This window comes from Xenopus laevis, chromosome 2S (assembly GCF_017654675.1).
Source record: "Xenopus laevis strain J_2021 chromosome 2S, Xenopus_laevis_v10.1, whole genome shotgun sequence".
NCBI classification, from domain to species: domain Eukaryota; kingdom Metazoa; phylum Chordata; class Amphibia; order Anura; family Pipidae; genus Xenopus; species Xenopus laevis.
The window spans coordinates 117,534,939-117,558,476 of NC_054374.1; the positions used below are offsets into that span (position 1 = coordinate 117,534,939).

General features: G+C 36.4%; 1 protein-coding gene across 10 annotated transcripts in view; it reads right to left on the reverse strand.

The window, feature by feature from the left end:
- Window positions 1-23,538, reverse strand: part of lmo7.S (LIM domain 7 protein S homeolog) — a 95,284-nt gene that overhangs the window by 23,119 nt on the left and 48,627 nt on the right. For 8 of the 10 annotated variants that reach the window (XM_041582922.1, XM_041582921.1, XM_018247912.2 and 5 more), the window contains 9 exons: window positions 16,417-16,447; window positions 15,058-15,171; window positions 13,341-13,530; window positions 12,357-12,606; window positions 8,899-8,928; window positions 4,888-5,005; window positions 4,416-4,558; window positions 2,555-3,188; window positions 628-861 (listed from right to left, as the gene is read on the reverse strand). In XM_041582922.1, the coding sequence (XP_041438856.1) occupies window positions 628-861; window positions 2,555-3,188; window positions 4,416-4,558; window positions 4,888-5,005; window positions 8,899-8,928; window positions 12,357-12,606; window positions 13,341-13,530; window positions 15,058-15,171; window positions 16,417-16,447 (1,744 nt within the window). 10 annotated transcript variants of the gene reach the window in all.

The following is a 23,538-nucleotide window of genomic DNA, read 5'->3' on the forward strand; positions in this document are numbered from 1 at the left end:
TAGCAATAACTGTTAAAAGTTATGTTAAGCTGTATTACAATATATACATACACAATTTCCCTAAAACAATCTAGGGCTACCTGCCCAACAGCTGGAAGGTGGCTAGCTAATATGGGCCCACAGAGGGAGCTCTGACAACTAAGTATCAGATGGATAAATTTAACTCTGCATTTAGATGGCTGTCTTTAGGACGAAGAAGGAGATGTCAGCTATTAAAGTTGCCCCGACTCCTAGTGGAAGGAAATTATTAGAAATCATGCGTATGCTCATGTATAAGCTTTACAACTTGTATTACATTTATGGGCCTATTTGCCAGGCTGTTTAAAAAGTGGAGTAAAACATTACGAGTGATACAATCAGATCTTTGCTTTTTGTTTTCGAACTATTGAAATAATTGCTGATTGGTTGCAATTGGCAACATAACCAGTAATGTTTCTTTCCACTTTTTACACAGCATGATCAATAGGCTCCTTAGTGTATGGTGTCTTTCAGTGTGACTGCTTAGATGAACCACAAAACAGCAACACTACAGCAAACCAATTTCTCTTATAACAAAGCTCTAAATGGTTATATATAAAAAAGAAAGTTCTGAGCTAGCACAACACAAGAGAGAAAAATGAAACCTACCAGCGGCCCTGGAACTTTGGTTTGTTCTACCCCTCTTGCAAAAGATGTGACATCCCCTGCAGCGCTGACTGCAGGGAATGGTTTAGGTGAAGTACTTCTTCTGGTGTTTTCCTTTTCATCATCTTTACTTGGTTGAGTTCTGTTGGGTTTCTCTTCAACTTTAAAGTAGGAGTTAAATGTTGAACTATTCTTTGTAGAACCAAGATTTCCATTGTACTTGGAAGCATCATCCACCTAGAAATCAAATCCTTTCAGTCTTTGTTTTCAAAACATATATACAATAAATGTATGCAGAATCATTCAGGGGAATGTTCCAATTAAGACATTTCTCAAAAGAGCAAACAGATTTTTTTATTTTCAATTTTGAAATCTGACATGGGGCTAGACATTTTGTCAATTTCCCAGCTGCCCCTGGTCATGTGACTTGTGCCTGCACTTTAGGAGAGAAATGCTTTCTGGCAGGCTGCTGTTTTTCCTTCTCAATGTAACTGGATGAGTCTCAGTGAGACATGGGATTTTACTATTGAGTGTTGTTCTTAGATCTACCAGGCAGCTGTTATCTTGTGTTAGGGAGCTGTTATCTGGTTACCTTCCCATTGTTCTTTTGTTTGGCTGCTGGGGGGGGGAAAGGGAGGGGGTGATATCACTCCAACTTGCAGTACAGCAGTAAAGAGTGATTGAAGTTTATCAGAGCACAAGTCACATGACTTGGGGCAGCTGGGGAAATTGACAATATGTCTAGCCCCATGTCAGATTTGAAAATAAAAAAAATCTTTTGAGAAATGGATTTCAGCGCAGAATTCTGCTGAAGCAGCGCTATTTTGAAAAAAATGTTTTTTCCCATGACAGCATCCCTTTAAGTACCATGTACTGTTTTATTATTACAGAGACAAATTAAATACATTTTTTAAAACCTGGATTATTTGTATTAAATGGAGTCTATGGGAGATGTACTTTCTGGATAACGGGTTTCTGGACAATGGATCCTATACCTGTACTGCATCTTAAATACCATATAAAAGAACTTGATATCTAGGTGTTTTCAAACACCTGTCAAAGTTGTGCATATAAATCTAATTAACCCTCCCTCTTCCAGGAGCCTGTGAAGTTGGAGCTGAAATCTATTTAACATGTCCTTGTATGAGGTTCAATCCATGACCTTATGTTACTTTAAATAAAGTGACTTTTATAGATTCAGAGCATTGTTCTATAATATTTTGGTGATGCAAAGTTTTAACAACCTCTAGAAAAGCCCCGCTTTTATGAATATTTCGCAGTTTAACAAACCAACATATTTTTTTAATTGGGTCACATACTCATTGAAATGTGAATATTATAAGAAATATCATACTGACTGCTGCTATTTGGCTACTAATATTCTTAATTATTGTCAAAGAGATATGGTAACCCCATATTAAAAATCTGTCACATCAAAATCTTCTACTGTCTGCAAATGCACATTGGTACTGCACAAGATGTAACTAGGGGAAGTGTTTTCCACAAAGAGTAAAAACCATGATGCTTAAAAGCAATAATGAAAAATACTAGTCACTATATCATGCTGATTGATATCCTGCTGATTAAACTACAGGTACTGTAATTTGTGGCTCTCTATACATTGTTCAACTCCAACAATGTGTTAAGGGGGCATTGAGATGCTATAGATCAACATCATCTGCAGGGAAGAGTTGTCCTTTATGGAGGTAAGGGGTGAGTTATGAAGATCATAATAATTTCAAATATGATTCAGAAGAGAAGATAAAGAATAAAATCCATTATATGCACCAATGTTGTTCGTAAAACCAATGGTTTTGGAGATTCAAGTTAGAAGTTTTAAGAATTCCAGGCAAATACTTTAGCTATATACATTTTATGTATCAACATACTTCAATAAATGCATGCAATAAAAGAACCTGGGTTTCCTTACTGTTAAGGATCGTGGAAGTGATGTGATTCCTTTTGACTGAATTCCAAATGGCCTGGGGGTAACTACTGAAGATAATCTTGAAGTATCATTTTTCTGGTAACTTCTTGGCAAAGAAGCTGAACCTGGAATGGGTTTGCTTTCTGTAACAAAGGAGCTGTAAGAATGCTGCTCGCCTAACAGGCTACCGTTTTTCAAAGGTGGGCCATTGTCTTGCTTTTCATAACTTGTAATGGGATAAACGGTTTCTTTCTTATTGTTGTAAGGTGCGCCAGATTCCACCATGTAACTGCTTTCAAACAGTGATTTGGATGTTTTCAAATCAGAATTTTCTGGACCCTGTTCAGTGTAACTGGAATTTGCCTTTATAGTGTAAGTATCATCTGTTTCAACTGTAGAATGAGTTGGGAGCAGCTCAGATATTGCACCACTATCATTTCCCTTCTTCTGGACATTGGATGTACCCTGTGCAGTGCCCTTACTCATGGTATAAGGGGCCTCCACTGCAACAGTATAACTTCTTTCCATCATACGCTTTGATGGTACATCACCGAAAACATCATCATTGGAAGAGTACATTTTCCTGTCTTCTGGCCTTTCTTTGTTCATGTAATAATTATCTTGATTTCGGGATTCCCTTGTCGCAAAATAATGAAAGACTATTACTAAAGTATATTTTTTAGTCTAAAAAAATATATATTTTACAATGTAAATTCAATAATTTGTTTATAAAGCAGAAGGGGTTGTTCACCTTCCAAACACGTTTTTCAGTTGAGTTGTTTTCAGATTGTTCTCCATCAACAAAACTTTTTTTCAATTACTTTGCATTTTTATATTTTACTATTTTCCCAAAATTGAAGTTTAAAGTTAGATGTACTTGTCTAGTGTTTCAGTCTGTCAGCCCAGTGATCCAGCAGGATTCTGAACTGTTACAATTTGCTACATTTAGTTGATACAATTAGTTGATACATTTCTCAGCAGTGTCTGTGGAATCTTAGCAACTATTATATCAATTCTAACAAACGGTCACATATAGAAAATAGTAACTGGGAAAAATTCTAATGAACCATCTGAAACCAACTGAACCGTAAAAAAAAAAAGTGTTTGAGGGTGTACAACCGCATTAATAAGATTTCGGGGGTAAAAGTACAATATACACTGGAAGCTCTTCCCTAACTAATGAATCATACTGGCATGCTATGTCAGTATCATAAATATACAAAAGTGACTTTTTTGTAACTGGACATTTATCAGCTTAGATTGAAGGAGAATTCAACACTAAGGTCAAAAACCTCTACCCTACATAGACCCACCTCCCTCCAGGCAAATGCCCCTAACGTTTTACTTAACCCTCGGTGCAGATTCAGGCATCGTAGTTCACAGGTAGCATCTTCTTCTTTTCGGAAATCTTTGGAATGATTACCGAAGCGGCTGAAGATGGCCCCTGTGAACTCTGATGCCTGAATTTGCACCGAGGGGGAAGTGAAACGTTAGGGGGGTAACACTTAGGCTGTGGGGGGAGGAGGGAGGGTGGGTATATGTAGGATAGAGGGCTATAAGGATTTAATTCTCCTTTTCCTTGAAGAGATTCTGTATATTATATTTGTGTCTAAATGTTACCCACCAATTTACTCAACTACTCTAGATTACAATTAGCAGAGGTGCCAGTCATTACATTGTACTTGGCATTGTAAACTGAATAGTGACATGTTTTGGGATGATTAGCCACCACTAGGAGCAACGGCATTACACTGATGTATGACACTTCAAGAAAGGGGAACACAAAGAAAGTTGGTATGAATAAGATGTTAACTTTTTCTCTCAAATAAGTGCCTCACTTCAAATTGTGTTCTCTTGTGCCTACCTCTCCTGCCGCATCTCTCGGAATGTTTTGTATGTTCGTTCTGTACTTTCAACTGCTAATTTTTCCAACTCTTCTCTCTCAGTTTTCTTCTTTTGCATATCTGACGTGAAGCTTTTCCGACGACTCTTCCATTTTGTTAAATCCTGGGAATTACATTAAACAAATAATCTTATGCTTTGATTTTAGAACACAATCAGCGAATATCACCAACTATAAAACAATTTAGCATGCATAGCAAATTTTATACAATCTCACAAGCTTTAAAAGATAGCCTTTGTCATCAGATTTTAACTACATGCAATACTTTTCATGATGAACAACCCTGCTTTTCACTGAGATTTAATAAGCAACAAAGAGAAGGTTAAATCTAAAGGGGTAACAGTGCATGGTAATTTCATCTGAAAACCACCAATGCTTTGAACAGCTCTATTTGTACCGTTAACTGGCAACATTGGTTTTTTTAAACACTCACATCCTGCCACTGCTGATCCTGCTCATGTAGCTGACTTCTTATCTTCTGTAATTCTTCATAGCGAACTTGACGGTTGCTAATCAGCTCCTCTGCTGTGATCGCTTCCAGTGACTTGCTCCTTTAATTAGAAAGATTAAAAATAGCATTTTAAGTGTTATCCAAACCCAAATTAATTTCTGAATACCATTATCTGCCATGTCTGTGACAACAGAAGGGGTTTCACCGACTAACCAAGCTACCACTGCTGGTAAATAAATAGTTCTTAAGGGAAATTATTCAAGAGCCTGTTTATTTAAGATGCAAATGTTATTTTCAGGCAAATTAATTATCACTTTAAAATGCCAAGTATCATGTCATTATTTTATACCACTACAAACCTGGTGCAACCCACTGAAGTAAATGGGATGAATTCAGACAGTAAAGAATTTCTGGTATGATGTTAAATTTTATGTAGAAATGGCAGAACACAATGTCAATAATATTAGAAAGTCGCATTTTCAACATTCAACATGTTTGAGGGTCAGATTATATTAAAATAAAGTAAGGATACCTAAACACCAAAGATTAAATGAAACTCATTCAGCATGGTGTGCTCAGCACTTTTTAGTGGTTTCTGAGATGTTTACCACTTTGGACAGTTTTATACTGATAAGAAGGCTTCAGCTCAAGCAACTCTCTTTGAAGGCCCAGAGTGTCAGAAAATTGGAATCAAATTTCAATGAAATTCCTATATTCAGTTACCTGAATCATTACCTGAATGTTATTAGCTTCAGTATCACACTGTTAATATAAATAGAAAATGAATGTAAACTGTAAAAGCACTTTAAGTATAAATGAGCCATAAATTCATATTTTGGGTTTAGATCCCACCTTGAGTTTGTGTAGACTACAGTATATAAGGCTTTTTGCCTTGCAGGACTGCATTTGGTCCATAGCCCAATTTAAAAGCCAGGTTTAAAGTGAAAACCTCCATGTAATGTGCATTTTGAATCTTTTGTTTCCTATCACTTACATTTTCATTCACAAGCCACACAGACCGCTATTATGGATGTCCTTCATAATGACAAACCACAGGGAAATAATTTTAACAACAGTAGTCTACTGAATTTCTAATCACTCCTTTAGGCTATTTAATGAAAGCTGCTTTTATGGGACCATAACATGAAACAGCATGTTATTAGAACAGATACCTAAAATATGACTTATTGTCCCCCTGAGACATAAATAATAAATAACTAATACCCAAGATACCAGTGTATAACAGCCCTGGAGGATGGAATGTCATATGTCCAAGTTTCCCTTACACAAGTGTACTCAAGTGTAGCATGGCAGTTGGGAACAGTGGCTCCGGTAAAGTGCTACAATACATAGAGTTAGAAATGCAGGTATAGAAGTACTGGAGAAATAACTTTTACATTGTGCTCACCATAAAAGGAAAATATTTTACACAGCTTGGGCATTGCTTTTAAGTAGTGGTGATGGTGAAACAATGCTCGTGAGTACTAGGCAGTGGATTTTCGAGCACCCCCTGATGGCTGCTAAAGTGCCATAGCAGGACACTGTGCATGCGCTATTCAGCTGCGTGCTGATCAATGGACCTCTGCTGTCAGATTTAGTAGGGAGACATCCGGTAGGAGGGGAAGTAGGTTCTACCCCCACCAACAAACTCCTTAAACTGCTGCACCACAGGCCCTTGAGTGCCTATATGATAAATACTAGGGATGCACCAAATTCACTATTCTGGTACAGAGACAGAGAGACAGAGAGACAGAGAGACAGAGAGACAGAGAGACAGAGAGACAGAGAGACAGAGAGACAGAGAGACAGAGAGACAGAGAGACAGAGAGACAGAGAGACAGAGAGACAGAGAGACAGAGAGAGAGAGAGAGAGAGAGAGAGAGAGAGTGCGCGCCTAACATAAGCAAATTGTGTGGGGGGGGGTTAAAAGAGAACACATGATTCACGTTACTTTAATGTGAAAGGCAGAATCCTGGCTGAATTACAAACTGAAGTTGTGTTATTTTCACTGCACCCCCTTCCTTTATATACAGGGCAATATGCTAGTTATCAGGGGGTTCTCAGTAGACTGGTTTTGTAAGCTTCTCATGCTCTGTGGACCAGAAAGCAACAGGAAATACTAAAGTGAAACTGATTGAATCTTCTTGTTTATACCAGAAATAATAAAACTCATTAAAACAACAGTTAAAAAGTATGTTCAGCACAAGCCTATTTATTGAGCTTGTGTTAACAATGGGCACATACTCAGTTTAATTTTCAAAAAGAACATTACCCCTAGAGGTCATAAATGTAAACAATGATTTCTATATCACTTCAGGTATAACAAGCAACATGAACATTTCAGGCCTTCAAATACACAAATATATTTTTCTTACAAAATGTATGCTTTACCATTAAGAACTAACTATATATGCCTCTAGCGGAGATAACAGACCAAATACACAATAACAAAAGGATGTGAAAAATCTGTAGGGCCAGACCACCATGTGTCATGCCTCTTCTCTAAAGTATGAGCTAGCCTATTAGAACTGCTTAAACTGCAGATAGGAGTCCAGAAACAAGTCTATCTTTGCAGGCCACCTTTAATCTCAGGTAAAACATGCAAGGTAACAGGTACACCAAATTTAAATTTCACCTGCCTGTTTATTGTTGCTGTGAGACCTAAGTTGTACTATTTTTAAGTTTGTGTAAGCCTAGTCAGGTTTTACCATAGCACCGAATTACACTGAATAGGTTTCTGTTTTGTAACTGCTCCAAACTCCTGAAAATCCTTCATCTTGCAAGCCAATACACACATTCATTTTGATTAGTAAAACAGATATGGGACCTTTTAACCAGAATGCTTTGGACCTGGGGTCTACCGGATAAGGCATCTTTGTGTGATTTGGATCTCCATACCTTAATTCTATTTCAAAAATCATTTAAACATTGAATAAAACCAATAGGATTTTTTTGCCTCCAATAATGATTAATTATATTTTAGTTAAGGTCAAGTACAAGATACTGTTTTGTTATTACAGGGAAAAAGGGAATCACATTTAAAAATTCTATTTGATTAAAATGTAGTCTACGGGAGATGGTTTCCCATAATTGTACTAAAATAATAGAGAATATAGGGTTGGTACTGAAGGCCACATATGTTAATGCATGGCCTGACCCAGTTAGACCATAGATAACGCTACTACTTTTTTTTGTCATGCATACAAAGTAACTGGGTAAGTTGCGTGCAGTTCTGTGGGGTTGTTTTCTTAAACAGAGATCAATATATAGCTTTATGGAAACCTCCTTCTGTGATTTAACACAATGGGCTTGAAATTCATATAAAATATTTAAAAAATCCATGATCATAAAATACTGTATATTTATAATGCGACAGGAACAAAATAAAAGTAGGATTTTGACATAAGTCACATCAAAACTAGGACTGTTTTGCCAACACTGTAGATTTATCCTGCTTAGTTATCCTCAAGTACAGTTTTATAATTATTATTATTGTTTGGTTAAATAGGAATATGGAAAATGGCATGACTGTATTTTGGAGTTTTATAAATAATGTGTTTCCAGTTAATAGGAAACTTACCTGCTTACCCCTGCCAGTTTAAGAAATAATGCATAATACTAAAGCAGTGAATAAAGAGCATACATAGGTACCATACTAAACATTTAAGAGCATAAAGTTCTCCTGGCAAGGTTACTGCAAAGAGAAAAGAATTTCCCTTTGATACAAAATGAGGAAAGGCTGCTCTGTACCTTGTTTGCCCTTTTTGGAAGCTTTTAATATTAAAGTAGGTAAAAGCTGGGTAAAAAGCAAAGCCACAAAGCTATTAATAAAAGCATTAAACATTAAAATCACCATACCCAGCAATTATAAGCAGCATGCAGATATTGTCCTGCCCTGTTTTAACCTCCACAGACTATATTTTGCTACACAAAGCAAACAAAATGTGATGCAGCCCAAACAGCTGAAGCAACATAATGCTTGCATGGACTTACCCTGAGTTAATGGATAGCTGTTCCCGAAGTCTGAGAAACAAAATAGGTATAGACATTCAATTTTAAATGAATAAAAATGTACAATATGCACCGAATAAGAAGGATAACCAGCTCATACAAGTGAATTCAGTATGTTATAAAAAAACAAGTCAGGACGCAAACCAAAATATTGCTTAACAAAAACGTTTAAAAAAAAAAACAAAAAAACACACAATCGCATGATTCCGATACACAAAAACAAACGCATAATATAGGCATTTAATGTTTGCATAGTTCTGTTTAATCAAGAGACATTCCAGGCCAAAACAGAATTCTCTGACGGCAATACATGGGCTGGACTGAAACAGGACATCTGACAGTTGCACAAAAGAGAGAGGTTTCTTCTGTGTCCCCCTCCCTTCCCTCTTCCACCTGCACAGCCCTGAATGGCTTTCTAAACTCAATACGGCCAAATGAACACATACAGGAATGCCAGAGTCATGCAAAAGTAGAATTTGCATAAGAAATGATTACATATTGTGTATAGGGGAAAATAGCAAACATGTTTCACATATTTCTCTTTGAAACCCTTCTGTTATTTATGAAAGAGGTTTTTCTCTTTATTAAAACTAGAAACTAAAAATAATTGCCGATAAGCCTGATAAGGTGGATTTGATTATTTTAAAAAGAACACTAAAGCATGCCGCCAACAGCTTGCAATCAACCAGAACACCAAAGTGATAGCTGACCTTTCAACCAGCAGTATTTTCTTGCTTTGCTGGCCTCCCTAATCCACTGCCACTTTTGTTAGTCCTCTTGATTGCAGGGCCCAGGAATAAAACATGTTGGTGTTAAAGAGCTGAAAGCCTGCGATAAGTTCATCTTTCTACATCAACATATTATCTTTCTTCAGTTTGTCAGACATCTTTACCACATAACCACAATAATCCTCTACAGTAGATTCTTGCTCTTTATCCACCGCACAAAGGAATTTGGCCTTTATATCTTCTGGTAGCGTCCATGGCTCTGGAAAAGGCACGGGATGGTAATTGTCTGGTGCACCGGATATATGTATTTCCTTTGGATCATTCTGAACTCTGAGAATAGTCATACCATCCTTACATCTGGAAGTTCTGAATCCTCCAGCTTTGACCGACAAATAATATCTTTTTCTAGTTCACAGACACAAACAAAAGGAGTCCCAAGGTTGATAACCCAGATTGAGATGAAAGGTTCTGGTTTTGTGTGTGAATAAATCATCATTTTGTAGATTAGGTAATATTTCTGTTCCATCTTCTTTCTGATTACTTTGAACAGATAGTGGCTTCTGATAAGTAACAACTCTAGGACCAAATGTGGGGTCATTTTTTGTTTCAGATGTCAAGGCATCAGATGACATCTTTTGTAGAGACTGAAGTATTATAAATGGACTAAAGAAGCCAAAAACTTGGAAATAAAATGAAGAGGAACCAGTGGTTAAGTGCACATCATCTCTTAGAAATAGAAATACTATTCATTAATTCCTAAATCCAGACAAAACGCATGCTGAAAATTGTAATTTAACTTAGCACCTTTCTGCTTTGGAGCATTAACAAATGGTTCAACAATCAACTAAAATTCATAAAATGGCAGCAACGCACAAAGGCTAAATAGGTCAACCATGCAAATCATGCACCTTGGTTTTTCAAATGCATCTGTGTCATCCATGTTCTTTTTTGAGCTTGAGGCAGACTGTAAAACAGAATTTCTGTTCAATGCTGAATCAACATTTGCTGTCCCGCTGACCCGTGATCAGATGTCAAAAGAAGTTTGAAATTATGTGCAGAATTCTTAATGTATATTAATTAAATGAAATTAGAAGAAACAAAGAAAAAAAAACCTTAAAAGCAGACTTTTGACATTTTGACAAGTGAGGAAACCAATCAATGCTGCTTAAACTAATTCAAAAATCTAGTTACATTTTTTTGAATTGTGTGTCATTTCAAGAATAGCAATTGTTAGTTCTTACTAAATTCTAGAAAGCTCAAACACACATATTTCCTACAATATATAATAATACAAGACAGAAGAACACTCTTTCAAACTCCCAAAGTTAGGAAAGATAACACTGTAATACCCCATAATTTAAGAAAAATAAAACATTGTTGGGGAAATTAAAAATTGAATAGATAAGACAGATGCTTAAACAATTTGGTAATGCCTGATAAGGGTGTAAACAACTTCATGCCCAGCTAACTTACCTTACAGATCCTGTCATTTAACAATTTTTGTAATTACTATAGCCAAGTTTATAATATAAATGTATGCCTCTACCTTGTCACAGCTCAATATCAAGGCTCTCCCAGCCCAAAAGTAGGCTTGTTTTTACATTATAAGTGTATATCCAATGAATTATATAATCAATGCATGAAGACAAACCTGAATCCCTAAAACTCATTGTACCAGGCTCTTGAACGCATTCCTTTTTGATTTTTTCTAGGTTCATCATCCTCTTGTGCAGAGAAATTGGGCAAAAACATCAAATGATGTCTTGGACTAAGGAGTAGACAATCCAACTTTTCTAACATAAAAGTCCTCATTCACAATAATTGGAACATCTCTTGTAAAGTCATCGTCTTCATCTGATGTCAAACTGGAGTATTCAAAGGAATCCTTTGACACAGGTTTAGCTTTCTTCTGTCCATCAGTTTTCTGGTCTTGGCTAACATACAAAACAGCCAACCATTTAGCATGTTTCCCCGGTCTACATTAAACAGCATTCCCAGCATGTTTTAATGCAAATGGCCATAAGGCCTGTCTAAAAATTAGTTCATTGATGCCGTACATGGTTAATTTGGCAAGAACAAACATGTTAGTGGGATATTTGCTTGTCTGCAGATTTACAGGGAGTATTTAATGAAAAAGTTTGCAGCAACACAGAGCTAGCAAAGTAACTGTTGAAGTTTCTCCTCTGTGTTGCAGTGTCTGAGAGGTGGCTGGCATAATCTGTGACTTTCACATTTTAAAAAATTACCAGAGGTAGCAGAAATAGGTGTTTTTGTTTTGTTTTTTTAAATGAAACTTGCTCTTTGCTAAATCATGAAGTACCAAATCCGGCAATCGTCCGTCATACTCAGAGTCCGAACTGATTGAAAAGAGGAAGTCCATGATGACGTTCTATAAATAGGATAACTTAATATCTTACCATAAACATGTATAGCTGAAAGGACTTAAGTTACAGCAATGTGTCTCATACTGAAAAAGAGAAAGTCTACGCAGGCATTCTACATGACAAATGAATAGCTTAGCATAAACATGTATAGCTGAATGGATGTAACTCACAGCAATAAGCAAATACAGTCTTGTAAGAATAAATTATGCTTATATTTTTTTAAAGCAAAATTCATCACAGAAGAAAAAGTATTGTCAAGAATAAATGAGGATTGTACTAAATCTGTGTCTATAAAGAAATACATTAGTAAGAAAAAGGACTGCATTACCTGGAAAACGTTCCATCTGGCTCAGTGAAAACTGGGCTTGCCCAGCTCCTCCTGTTGTCCTCATTTTTATCAATACGCTTTTTTCTCAGTGGCGCTGGCATGTAATTGAAGTTTTTGGTTTTGTTTGGTAGAAATTGATTAAAATTTGAAGTCGCTTTAGGCTCCACAGCTGACACCCTACGATAGGACATGTCATCTTTGCTGTCCTGCATTTTGTCTGTAAGTTCAGATTCTGTCTCACTTTCTCCTCCTGTAAATAGGTAAAAAATATTTACAGTCATCAGATTACTAACCCTTTTTAATATCATCCACGATCTTAAAAGTTTCGGTTATTTAATTTCACATGAGGTCTAGGAGTCAGATGTATAGAAAGCTGAATGGTTTTGATCCATCTTCCAGAAAGTATCTTTTCTGCTTTCTAAGTATACCTTATATGTTAGCAGTGTATGAATAAGCAGTTATATACATGGCATACTTTAGTGTGTGACTCTATTGCCATACTACTGAAATACATAATTAGTATCTAAGCCCTTATATAATATAATTTTACAGAAAATGATCAGAGATAGAGTATTTCAAACTTCCAATGTGAGAAAAAAATCTCTAAATGTGTTTTTTCTAAAAGTAATTGCATACAGCATTGGTAAATTACTTTTATTCTTACAACATGCACTTTACAATATTTTCTGGTAAGAAATAACACAAGCAATGCAGAAGAATGGCACTCACAGGACTTGCTGAATCAATCTTGTATTTGCTCAACATTTCGGTCCCCCACAGGGATCTTCGTCAGGAGTAAAACAGTGCAACAGTTGCATTTGATTCCTAACGAAGGTCCCTTTGGGGGACCGAAACGTTGAGCAAATAAACCTTTGGAAAATTAATTCAGCAAGTCCTGTGAGTGCAGTTCTTCTGCATTGCTTATATATATAAATGAATTAAAGATGTATAATGAAAGTTGTGTACACTAGCTCCAAAACATACCTTCACTGCTCCCTTTAATAGTTGTGTCTGATGAGAAACTTGTATAAGACTTTGAACCCAAAGAGTCCAAACTGTCCCAGGAATCGTCTCGTTTATGAACAACAGGTGAAGTAACACTGTCTCTATACCACAAATCACTACAACCACTATCTCTGCCGCTTCGTTTCAAACTGCTGGATTCTTCTAGTGCCTAAATTTCAGTAGAAGCAAGAAAATTGTTTATTTTCAAGGTCTTTGTTGTTATTTTAATAGTGTTTCAAAAATTTTCTGGGGAGGGTAATATGAAGACAGTGCACTTTCTTTTTAAAGGGTAACTAAATTGTATTAGATGGTAAATACATATGTTTCACTAGTTTGTATTATTTTCTTAGAGTCATTTATTTATTCAAAGTTTTATGAGTGGCTCAATGCTTTTATTTAAGCTGAAACCAATACATTAAAGGGGTTGTTCACCTTTGAGGTATCTTTTAGTATCATGTAAAGAGTGATATTCTAAGACAATTTGCAATTGGTTTTAATTATTTATTATATGTGGTTTCTGAGTTATTTAGCTTTTTACTCAGCAGCTCTCCAGTTTGCAATTTCAGCAATATGGTTGCTAGGGTCCAAATTACCCTAGCAACCATGCACTGATTTGAAAAAGAGACTGGAATATGAATAGGTGAGGACCTGGATAGAAAGATCAGTAATAAAAATTAGTAATAACTATACATTTGTAGCCTTACAGAGCATTTGTTTTGAGAAGGGGGTCAGTGACCCCCATCTGAAAGCTGGAAAAAGTTAGAAGATAATGGCAAATAATTCAAAAAAATAAATAATGAAGACCAATTGAAAAGTTGCTTAGACTTGGCCTTTTTTGACATAGTAAAAGTTAACTTAAAGGTGAACCAACCCTTTAATGTTGAAAGGGTCTGCTCCGACTAATTCCAGCATGAGTGAGCAGTTTGCAATTTACAACACATGCAGCATGACTGTATAGTCTGCAGGACAATCAAAGAACATAGGTTAAAGATTCAATATTCTTAGTCCAATCACCACTGCTTCCGTTCAATAAAGCTTAGTATTCCGCTAAAAGGCAAATGTGGTAAAGAACTTTGATCAAACACAGAACATTGCAATTGTTTGACCTGAGTTCTTTACCACGTTTTTCTGCAGGACATGTTAGGTTGAGGAAGCACAATAAACCATTCATATCTCAAAAACATTATAAAATACGAAAACCTTCAAAAATAATTAAACCTTTTCTACAGTTAAGTGGATGTACGCTAACAGCCTATTCGCTTTTAAATGATTTCAGTTGCTTGCAAAATACTTTCAGGTGCCATTCTAGTTAGTAAAAATTCTGCAATAACATCCCTTTCCTCCTATGCAAATCCAAACCCCACACAAATAAAGGGATGACATAATAGTTTAAGAAATAAACCAAATTAAGAATTCTTTTACACATATTTGTTCACTGGAGCTAATGTATGACTCACAGGCATGGGAATGTGGAAGCCCTTCAACTAGCACTAAGTGTCTCTTTGGGAAGGTGTGTGTGTGAAACCAGTCTGTATGCACATCACTCAGCCCTAGCAGAGAATTAGCTCACCAGGTAACACACAGTTTCCTTTTTCTGGCGCACCTTTTTTTTTTTTTTTTTTTTTTTTACAGCCTATATTTATTTTCAACACTAATGCAAAGCTGCAAGACCGGGAATTCAATACAAATTTCTCACCTTAATCAGAGTTTGCCCCAATAACCCTTCAAAAGCCTTTAGATTCAGGTAAGGACCATTATAATATGAATCGCTTTGTGCTTTCCTTCCAAGCCAATATACAGTGATCAGAACCTGAAGGGGGGGAAAGGCAAAAAATCATTACTAAATACTGTACAAGAGGTTATTTGCAAAATGTGAAGATTTTATCATTTCCTCAGCTAAATATAGGCAACATATTGCTCTCAAAGCAGAGGTAATAATATGATTATGCTTGTATTTAATAATGTGCACACTCTGCAGCTTTTTATTGCACTCTGCATAAGGAATACGCATATTAAAATCCATTTTAAAATCCTTTTTTGCAAGGCTAGACAACATATGAAACGTTTACAGCAACAGTTAGGGTATATTCTAGGGATGCACTGAATCCTTCGCAAAAGATTTGGCTGAATACCGAACCCAATCCAAATCCTTATTTGCCAATGAATATTAGGGGTGGGAAGGGGAAAATATTTTTTACTTGTTTTGTGACAAAAAGTAATGCAACTCCCTCTCCACCGCTATTTTGCATATGCAAATTAGACTTTGGTTTGGTCGCGAAGAAGCATTCGGCTTAATCCTGCTGAAAAAGGTCGAATCCTGGCTGAATCCCAAACTGAATCCTGAATTCAGTGCATCCCTAGTATATTCACAATATCCTTAACAACAATAACCGTTTCAGTCAAATGCATAGACTATATTTTTGGCATTTGTGTAAAACAAAATTCAATCTACTTATGACTTACACCAATACTTTAATAACATTCAAAGACTTAAAGCAGTACAGGTACCTTATATTCCAAAATCACAAATAGAATTTCATTCATTCCCAGATATACAACAGGCAGTTTAGACATAGGGCCTTGTGTGCAATACTACTTCAGACAACAGATCTCAGATAGGTTAATGGATTTCTGTATTAAAGTTGAGGACTTTGGATTAATTTTATGGTGGTGCTTCCCATAACCACTTGCTCAACTGATTTCTAATTACTATTCACCATTCTAGCAGAATTGACCTTCCATGCTTCTTTGATATGGCCAACACCAAACATGCAAATTAGGTATCCTGCATATCATTAACGTAACTATACACTGTGGGGCCCCCACCGCCCACTAGAGAAGATTTTCGTTCGGGCCCTGGTGCAAGTGCATCCCCCACACCCCCAATAGTTCCGCCACTACTCCATGCCAGTCTAGAACAACAGCTACATGCCTCTTATATTAATGCATGCTCTAGTTATCATTAAATAAAGGTTCTCTTTTTTCCTTGTGTATGTGTACACAGAAAGTATATTATTGTAGAAATATATATGTATACTGTAAAACATATACGTACATTTTTTAATCTTCTATCGGTCTCTTCTTGCCTGAAAAACAAGGAATGCAAAATTAAATATCTGAAAATACAATTTGATTAAAAGGAGAGGCTGACACAGCCCCATGACTAGCACAACTAGTTAGAAATAAAGCAGGTTAATACTGTAAACGGTTTCAAAAAGTCTCAATTCGTTGGTAGATTATTGGCCTACATGTTTAGGGTCAGAATGACTGTCACTTATGTCTGGCTAGGGTTTGGCAAGATAGTAACCAAACAAATAATGGCTTTTCATAGTTTCCAGCAGCTGGTTAACTCCAGATTGTGGGTTAGACTGAGCACTGGCACAATGGTGTGTCTAGCAGCAGGTCAATGCCACAGCATAGGTTAGACCAAACGCTGGTAATTTTTTGTGTTTCGTGTACAAATATTGCTTCTAGCTTTAGCCTTTAGAACTAGGAATTACTTACAGGTGCATGTTAATTGGCCAAGGCGTGGAATTAACACCTCATTTTTTGTAATAATTAAGGCAAACTGCGTGCTGACATACAATAGCCTTTTAAAATATATGGGCCTCTGTTTATAAGTAGCTGAACAATACTCAACTCTGTTAAAGTGGACCTGTCATCCAGACACAAAAATTTGTATAATAAAAGTCCTTTTCAAATTAAACATGAAATCCAATTTCTATTTTTTATTAAAGCATTCATAGCTGTTGTAAGCTCATTTAAAAATCTCAGCTGTCAATCAAATATTGTCTGCCCCTCCTCTATGCCAGTGGCATAGAGGCGGGGCAGACAATTACTTTCACTTTCCATTCAGCACTTCCTAGATGTCACTGCTCTCCCCACATTCCCCCGTTCTCTTTACGGTTTAATTGTGTAGCCAGGGCATGGGGATGGACATCAGGTCCCCCATTCTGGTGCAAAAACAAGATTCTGAGATGATGCAAGACTTGCCTTAATAAAAATGTCCACAAAATGGCTGCTTCCTGCTTGCTATAATTATGAATTCCCAGACTGAAGTAAACAAGATTCAAATAATTTATATAGTGTAATTAACGTTCATTTTGCTTGACTAATGTGATAAAATAGGATTTGGAATGTTTTTTTTTTGGGTGACGGGTCCCCTTTAAGTTAGTGGGTTGCTAAAACAATTTTTTTAAGGTCTCGCAAAATGTAATATACATGAAATGTAAGTGTGCCCCAGTGTGCTATTTGGCTTTTAGCATTATGCAACTCAAATAATAGTACCACAATGCACACCAAAGATCTTTCCACATTTATCTAGTCTGCATACTTACAAAAACAATTACGTATACAATTGCAGCACAGTGAAGGCACTAGAGAGGGTTGGTTGGTAGCACAAACTGCTATACATATGAAATAGAACAGCAGCCCTCTGTGCTAATATAACAGGAAGTGTTCCTCTCAATTTTAGGTTCATATAAATTGTGGGAGCATCTCATCTTATCAAAAATAGCTTTTAAAAATCACAACATCCTAAGTCACTGTGCTTATAATTTGTAGACCTCATAAATTGTTTCTTTATGAGAGGGTTTTGTAAACTATGAATGCAATACATTTTTCACCAAATTTACAAAGTAAATATAATATGATGGGTAAGAGTACTGTCTTTGTTTTCAATGTCACAGCTGACAGGGCTCATGTATTTGCTTTAAATGATGTTAGCTGAAACACGGCACTCCTCTCTTTTAACAACACAGTGCAAAACGGCATATATCAACACAATGTCCCATGCTGAGAGAGCCCAGATTGTTATGGCTTGTATCAAATCTAGTTACCATGGGACGCATTCCAGCACCTGAAACTCAACACATACCTGTTAAGTAAGCTATGAGAAGAACCATTTCTGCAAAAAACAAAGTAATTTTCTCACCTTGATAGTATTCTAGGTTTAGGTAATATTCAGTGCAACAGTTGCTCAAAATTACTGCTCCCAATTTACCCTGCTAGCGTTTTAAGACTAACTACATAAAGCTGTTACACCTGGAAGCATGACAAGACAAATCAAGGTGACATGTCAAAGTATCTGCAAGCAAAATATAGGTAAATTGGGGCAAAAACCAGACTAATATGTTAAAAACGCTATCTTCCCAATAAACAGCGTGCTGATTTCCATGTTTTAAAGGGGACCCCTCACCCAAAAAGATTTTTCAAAATCCTACTTTATCCCATTAGTCAAGCAAAATTAACTTTAATTACACTATATAGATTATTTGAATCTTGTTTCCTTCAGTTTGGGAATTCATAATTATAGCAAGCAAGCAGGCAGGAGCCATTTTGTGGACGCTGTTATTAAGGTAAGCCTTGCATTATCTCAGAATCTTGTTTGTGCACCAGAATGGGGGACCCAATGTCCATCCCCATGCCCTGGCTACACAATTAAACGGTGAAGAGAACGGGGGAATGTGTGGAGAGCAGTGACATCTAGGAAGTGCTGATTGGAAAGTGAAAGTAATTGTCTGCCCCGCCTCTATGACTAAGGCATAGAGGAGGGGCAGACAATATTTGATTGACAGCTGAGATTTTTAAATTAGTTTACAACAGCTATGAATGCTTTAATAAAAAATAGAAATTGTACGTTACTCACAGGTTTTTTTCCTGAAAACATTTTCAATATTGTTTCACCACAGAATCAAAAACACCCATGTTTACATGCATCACTGTAAAGATTGCTAGAGTAGCTACAGACTATCTCAGTCTTCACCACATGCCCAAAACTAGCCACTGATCTACTGAAAGCTAAATCCAAGAGGTAATTTCTCCTTGCAGCCTATGGTATCATTTCTAAACTTTGCACAGCACAGAATAATTCACAGAGTGAATATATTCGCCTTGTACACGCTTAAATTTATAAAGCTGGGCAAGATTGACTTATTTAAGGGGTGATTTATCAAGGTTCGAATTTGAGTTTTTGTCATGACAAACTTTTCCCACAATAACTCACAAATTCGAATTATATTTTCAAAAACTCTAATATCTGATATTTATTTAAAATAAAATGAAAACTTGAATGTAAAAACAATTGCCATCTAAAAGCTGCTGAGGTCACGTAAAAGTCAATGGGAGTTGTCCTAGCCAACATTTCAGCTTTTTTTTTTTTTTAATTCGAGATTTTTGCATTTTCGAGTTTATAAGCTCACAAATTTGAGCTTTTTAGGCCTATAAACTTGAAAAATTTGAGGTATTCAAAGGTTTTTAAGCCTGTAAAAAAATGATCATGGAAGTCTAGGCATAGGTATTTTCTTCCTGCTTGTTAGTAAGTGAGCAGCAAAAAATGCTCCTTGGTCATCATGCCAACCCTGCTGGTGTGTCCACAAGGCAGCAGATTATTAATTAAAAAAGTTCACTCCCATTGCACATGTACCATTATCCGAACACATGCTACATAAGATAGGTAGGGTTGTCCAAAATGCAACCCGCTTCACACAGCTGAACTACAGCTCTAGAAATATCAGGGATTATATTTTTCCCTGAAAAAAAGTATGTGCATCAAAGGAGTAACCATTTTGTAACAAAGGTAAATTAGTAGGTTCAAGTTTTATATTTGTTAGCTTTCTTTTTTTTTTTAATAGTAACTTTTTATTAAGTTTTCATGAACAACAAGAAAGAAGGAAATAAGAAGGAAGGAAAAAGAAGGGTAGACATGGAGAGAATATGACGAAATATCACAATATACTTATTTGGTCGTCGTTGCGGGTGAATCCAGCCAAGGAGACCATATATGTTCGAATTTCTGTGGACAGCCTCTGGCAATATATGTTAACTTATAAAGTTCCAGCTGGGAATTAATGAGATTTATCCATTTTTTAAGCGTGGGAGGTGTTGGCCCCATCCAGTGTAGGGCTACTGTTTTCTTGGCATAAAACAAAAGTGCTCTCATCAATAATCTGTTATTAGCTTAATATTTGTTAGCTTTCTAATTGCAAAGACTAGCAAAGGTTAAGGCAAGAAATATCAGTTCAGCATTTCCATCCTAGTGATTACTGGTGGCACTGCAGCAAGTTTCATAATCTACCTTTGTGGTTACTATGTTGGTGACTGCAGCACATTCCATTACCAACTTAGTGGCTAGTACACTGGCAACAGAGGAATATGTTTCACCTTAGTGCTTACTACTTTGGCAATGGTGATGCAAGTTGCTTGTTCTAAATTAGTGCTTTCTCTGTTTGAGTTAATGCCCAGTGTTCATTTCTGCCATTACGTTTATAAGCTGTGCATCACTGGAGGAGTAAGTGCACATGGTAAGAACAATAGCTTATTTTTAAATGTTTGCATCAACTTAATAAACAGATTTGAGTGGGTATAATTGATGCATTGCACAGCCTATACTTATTGCAGACTTGATTAAAATTAAATCCTACATCCCCTGAAGAAGCCAAACAAAAAGTAAGTCATTAGCAAGTACAATTTGCAATAGTGATTCCATGTGACATTGGGAAATCACTTATGTAATGTAGTAACAAAACATCTGAGAAAAATAAGTCCACTAGGCTCAGGATATCAATTTCCCCAAGTTGTTACTTCTCGGTAGAGATTTTTTACCAAGTGTCACTGAACTGATAAGAGTATTGACAGGATGGCACTAAGTTTACAAATTTAAAAGGTCCAGCAATATATGAATTTGTGCAACTTTAATGGCAGGTCTAAAATACCCAGAAGATACACATCATATAGTTTTAACTTGCGAAAAGCATTTAATCAATGACTAAGTGCCCCTAAGGCACGAAGCACGTTAGGCTTCATTGTCTATTTGCATTATTTGCCTCCCTGAGCTGAAGGTCTGGGGCTTGAGCACCTGCACCCCCCTTTTTCTGGGTACATTAACACCATCTTTCACTGCATTCGACACTGAACGTCTTTTTTGTAAATTTATTTAGAGACACTTTTAGTTACAAAGTTTGTACAAAGTATGCATAAGTAGACGTGCCCCGTCATGGCAGAGTCCATGTATAATTCCTAACTAAGTAAAAAAAAAAGAGAATATTATCTTTGGGGGAGAAAGACCATACCTGCTTTTCTCTTTATTTGGTTTGATCTCTTCCAAAGAAACCATTAAGTGGAGGTTGGGAGAGCAGGCATATTGAGGAGTGAGCAACCTCCCCATAATACAGAACACACTAGAATGCAGCTCATCCCTTTTATTGGGTGCAGGTAGATGTGACTTGTAATACATACTACACACTTAACCCCAACAGGTAGGTCTTTCTCCCCTCAAAGATAATAGTATAGTATAGTACTTGTGCTTATTCCATTGGTAATTGAGACCTATAAGGAGTTTTGGGGGGGGTTGAGTTTCTAACCCACCATAGTAGCATTTTTCTTTTAGATGTGAAACCCATAATCTCCTTTAGCTTGTGGCTTTATGTATTTATGTATGTTTATTTTTGAGTGTATATTTAGGAGACACACCTGTCCAGGTATTTGATGTGCCCGAATGTCATAACACCTCTTGCATCAGAGTAAATGAACTAGTGAACCTTCCATGCTAGTTATCAAAGAGCAATTCACAATAAAAAGGAAGCATGTCATTGAAATATGGAGTATGAATGGTATGGTCACAGGCTTAACAACTTTACACGTTATCTAATTTCAGGCTTGTTATACACACAGCTATGCAGGCATAGGAGTTTTTGTATTCTGATGCAGGAACACAGGGATATTTAGGAGTGTTCAAAGTAAAGATGCACCCTATCCTTGTAAAGTTGATATTCAATATAGACCTTATTAGTTTCTCATTTACTATCAAATATATTAATATTCATTATGACAAAATGTTTAGCTGTGAAGTTATGTCTTCCCTAGACTGTAATTTTCCGACAAATCTCATTATCTCAAGAGCTGTCTTGGGTGTGACAAAACAAGGTACAGGTTCTCTCTAGATCGATGTCTCATTCATACCACATATATAAGTTACTGACTAGGCTAAAAATAAAAAGAACACACTATTTATATGCATTTGAAAAATGTAAATCATTTGCGTTGCCACAGGAAATAGATTTGCATTACATGCCGATGGTGAATAATGATGTGCAGTCACACAATACTGGATGACTAAAGTGGAGTTTAGCTTTGATGAAAATACAAAGAGCTTCAGACTATGCAACTACAGAACTTTTTAAATGCAGGTAAAGATATAGGATCCATTATTCAGAATGCTTGGCATCTGGGTGTCTTTGGGATAAGGGGTTCTTCTGCAAATTGGATCTACATACCGTATTTGATTAAAATGGATCCTATGGGAGATGCCATCCTGTATTTCAAGGCTTTCTGGATACTGGGTTCCCTTGTCTGACCGCCAAGCAAAAAGTACCAGATGTTTTTCTTTTCTACAATGTGGTCAATATGAGTGTGTGGCTGAACATGATGAGAACTATTAAAGGGCTAATTTTTTTAAATGTTTATTTATATCCTTTCCTGTCATGTGACAAAGTTGTTGGACAACTGAAGGTAATTCATTTTTAGAATATTGTGTTGGATTATGCTATCAGCTGAATATACAAACCAGGTTTCAGATTTAGTTTGATTGTTGGATACATCTTTTCCAGAGGATTCAGTATTCGGCATGACAAAATGATTTAATAACACACATATATATATGCTAATTAGTTTAATAAACAGGGCAACATGGCTAGCTCCATGTTACTTAGATATTGGTGTAAAATCCAAATCATATTATTAGTATTGCACCTAGGAGCAACATCTGTCCATCATGCATGTAGCACTACACTACAACAAGTCAACAAAGCAACTGTGAGCAGCATTCCTTAAACTTTGACTGTTAGAAAGACAAGCATCTTAATAACTAAAATGGCAGCATTCTAGGCTGGATATTACACTTGGACTATGCGACATGTGTAGCACACATGAAGACTAGAGGGTTGTTCCTCTGATTGGTGGGTGCTGAGGCATAACCATGAGATGAATTCTGATGGTAATGTAGCCAGAAGAGTTTTGGGATGTAGCATTCTATTTGGATTTTGGAGCACAATGGCAATGGCATTAAGAGTCCACCCATGGTGCAATGTAAATTTCAAACAAAACCCAATTTGTTTATTTATAAAAGATTGTGCAATAATTACATAAAACAACTATTAGTCAATACCTGCGATCACAGATG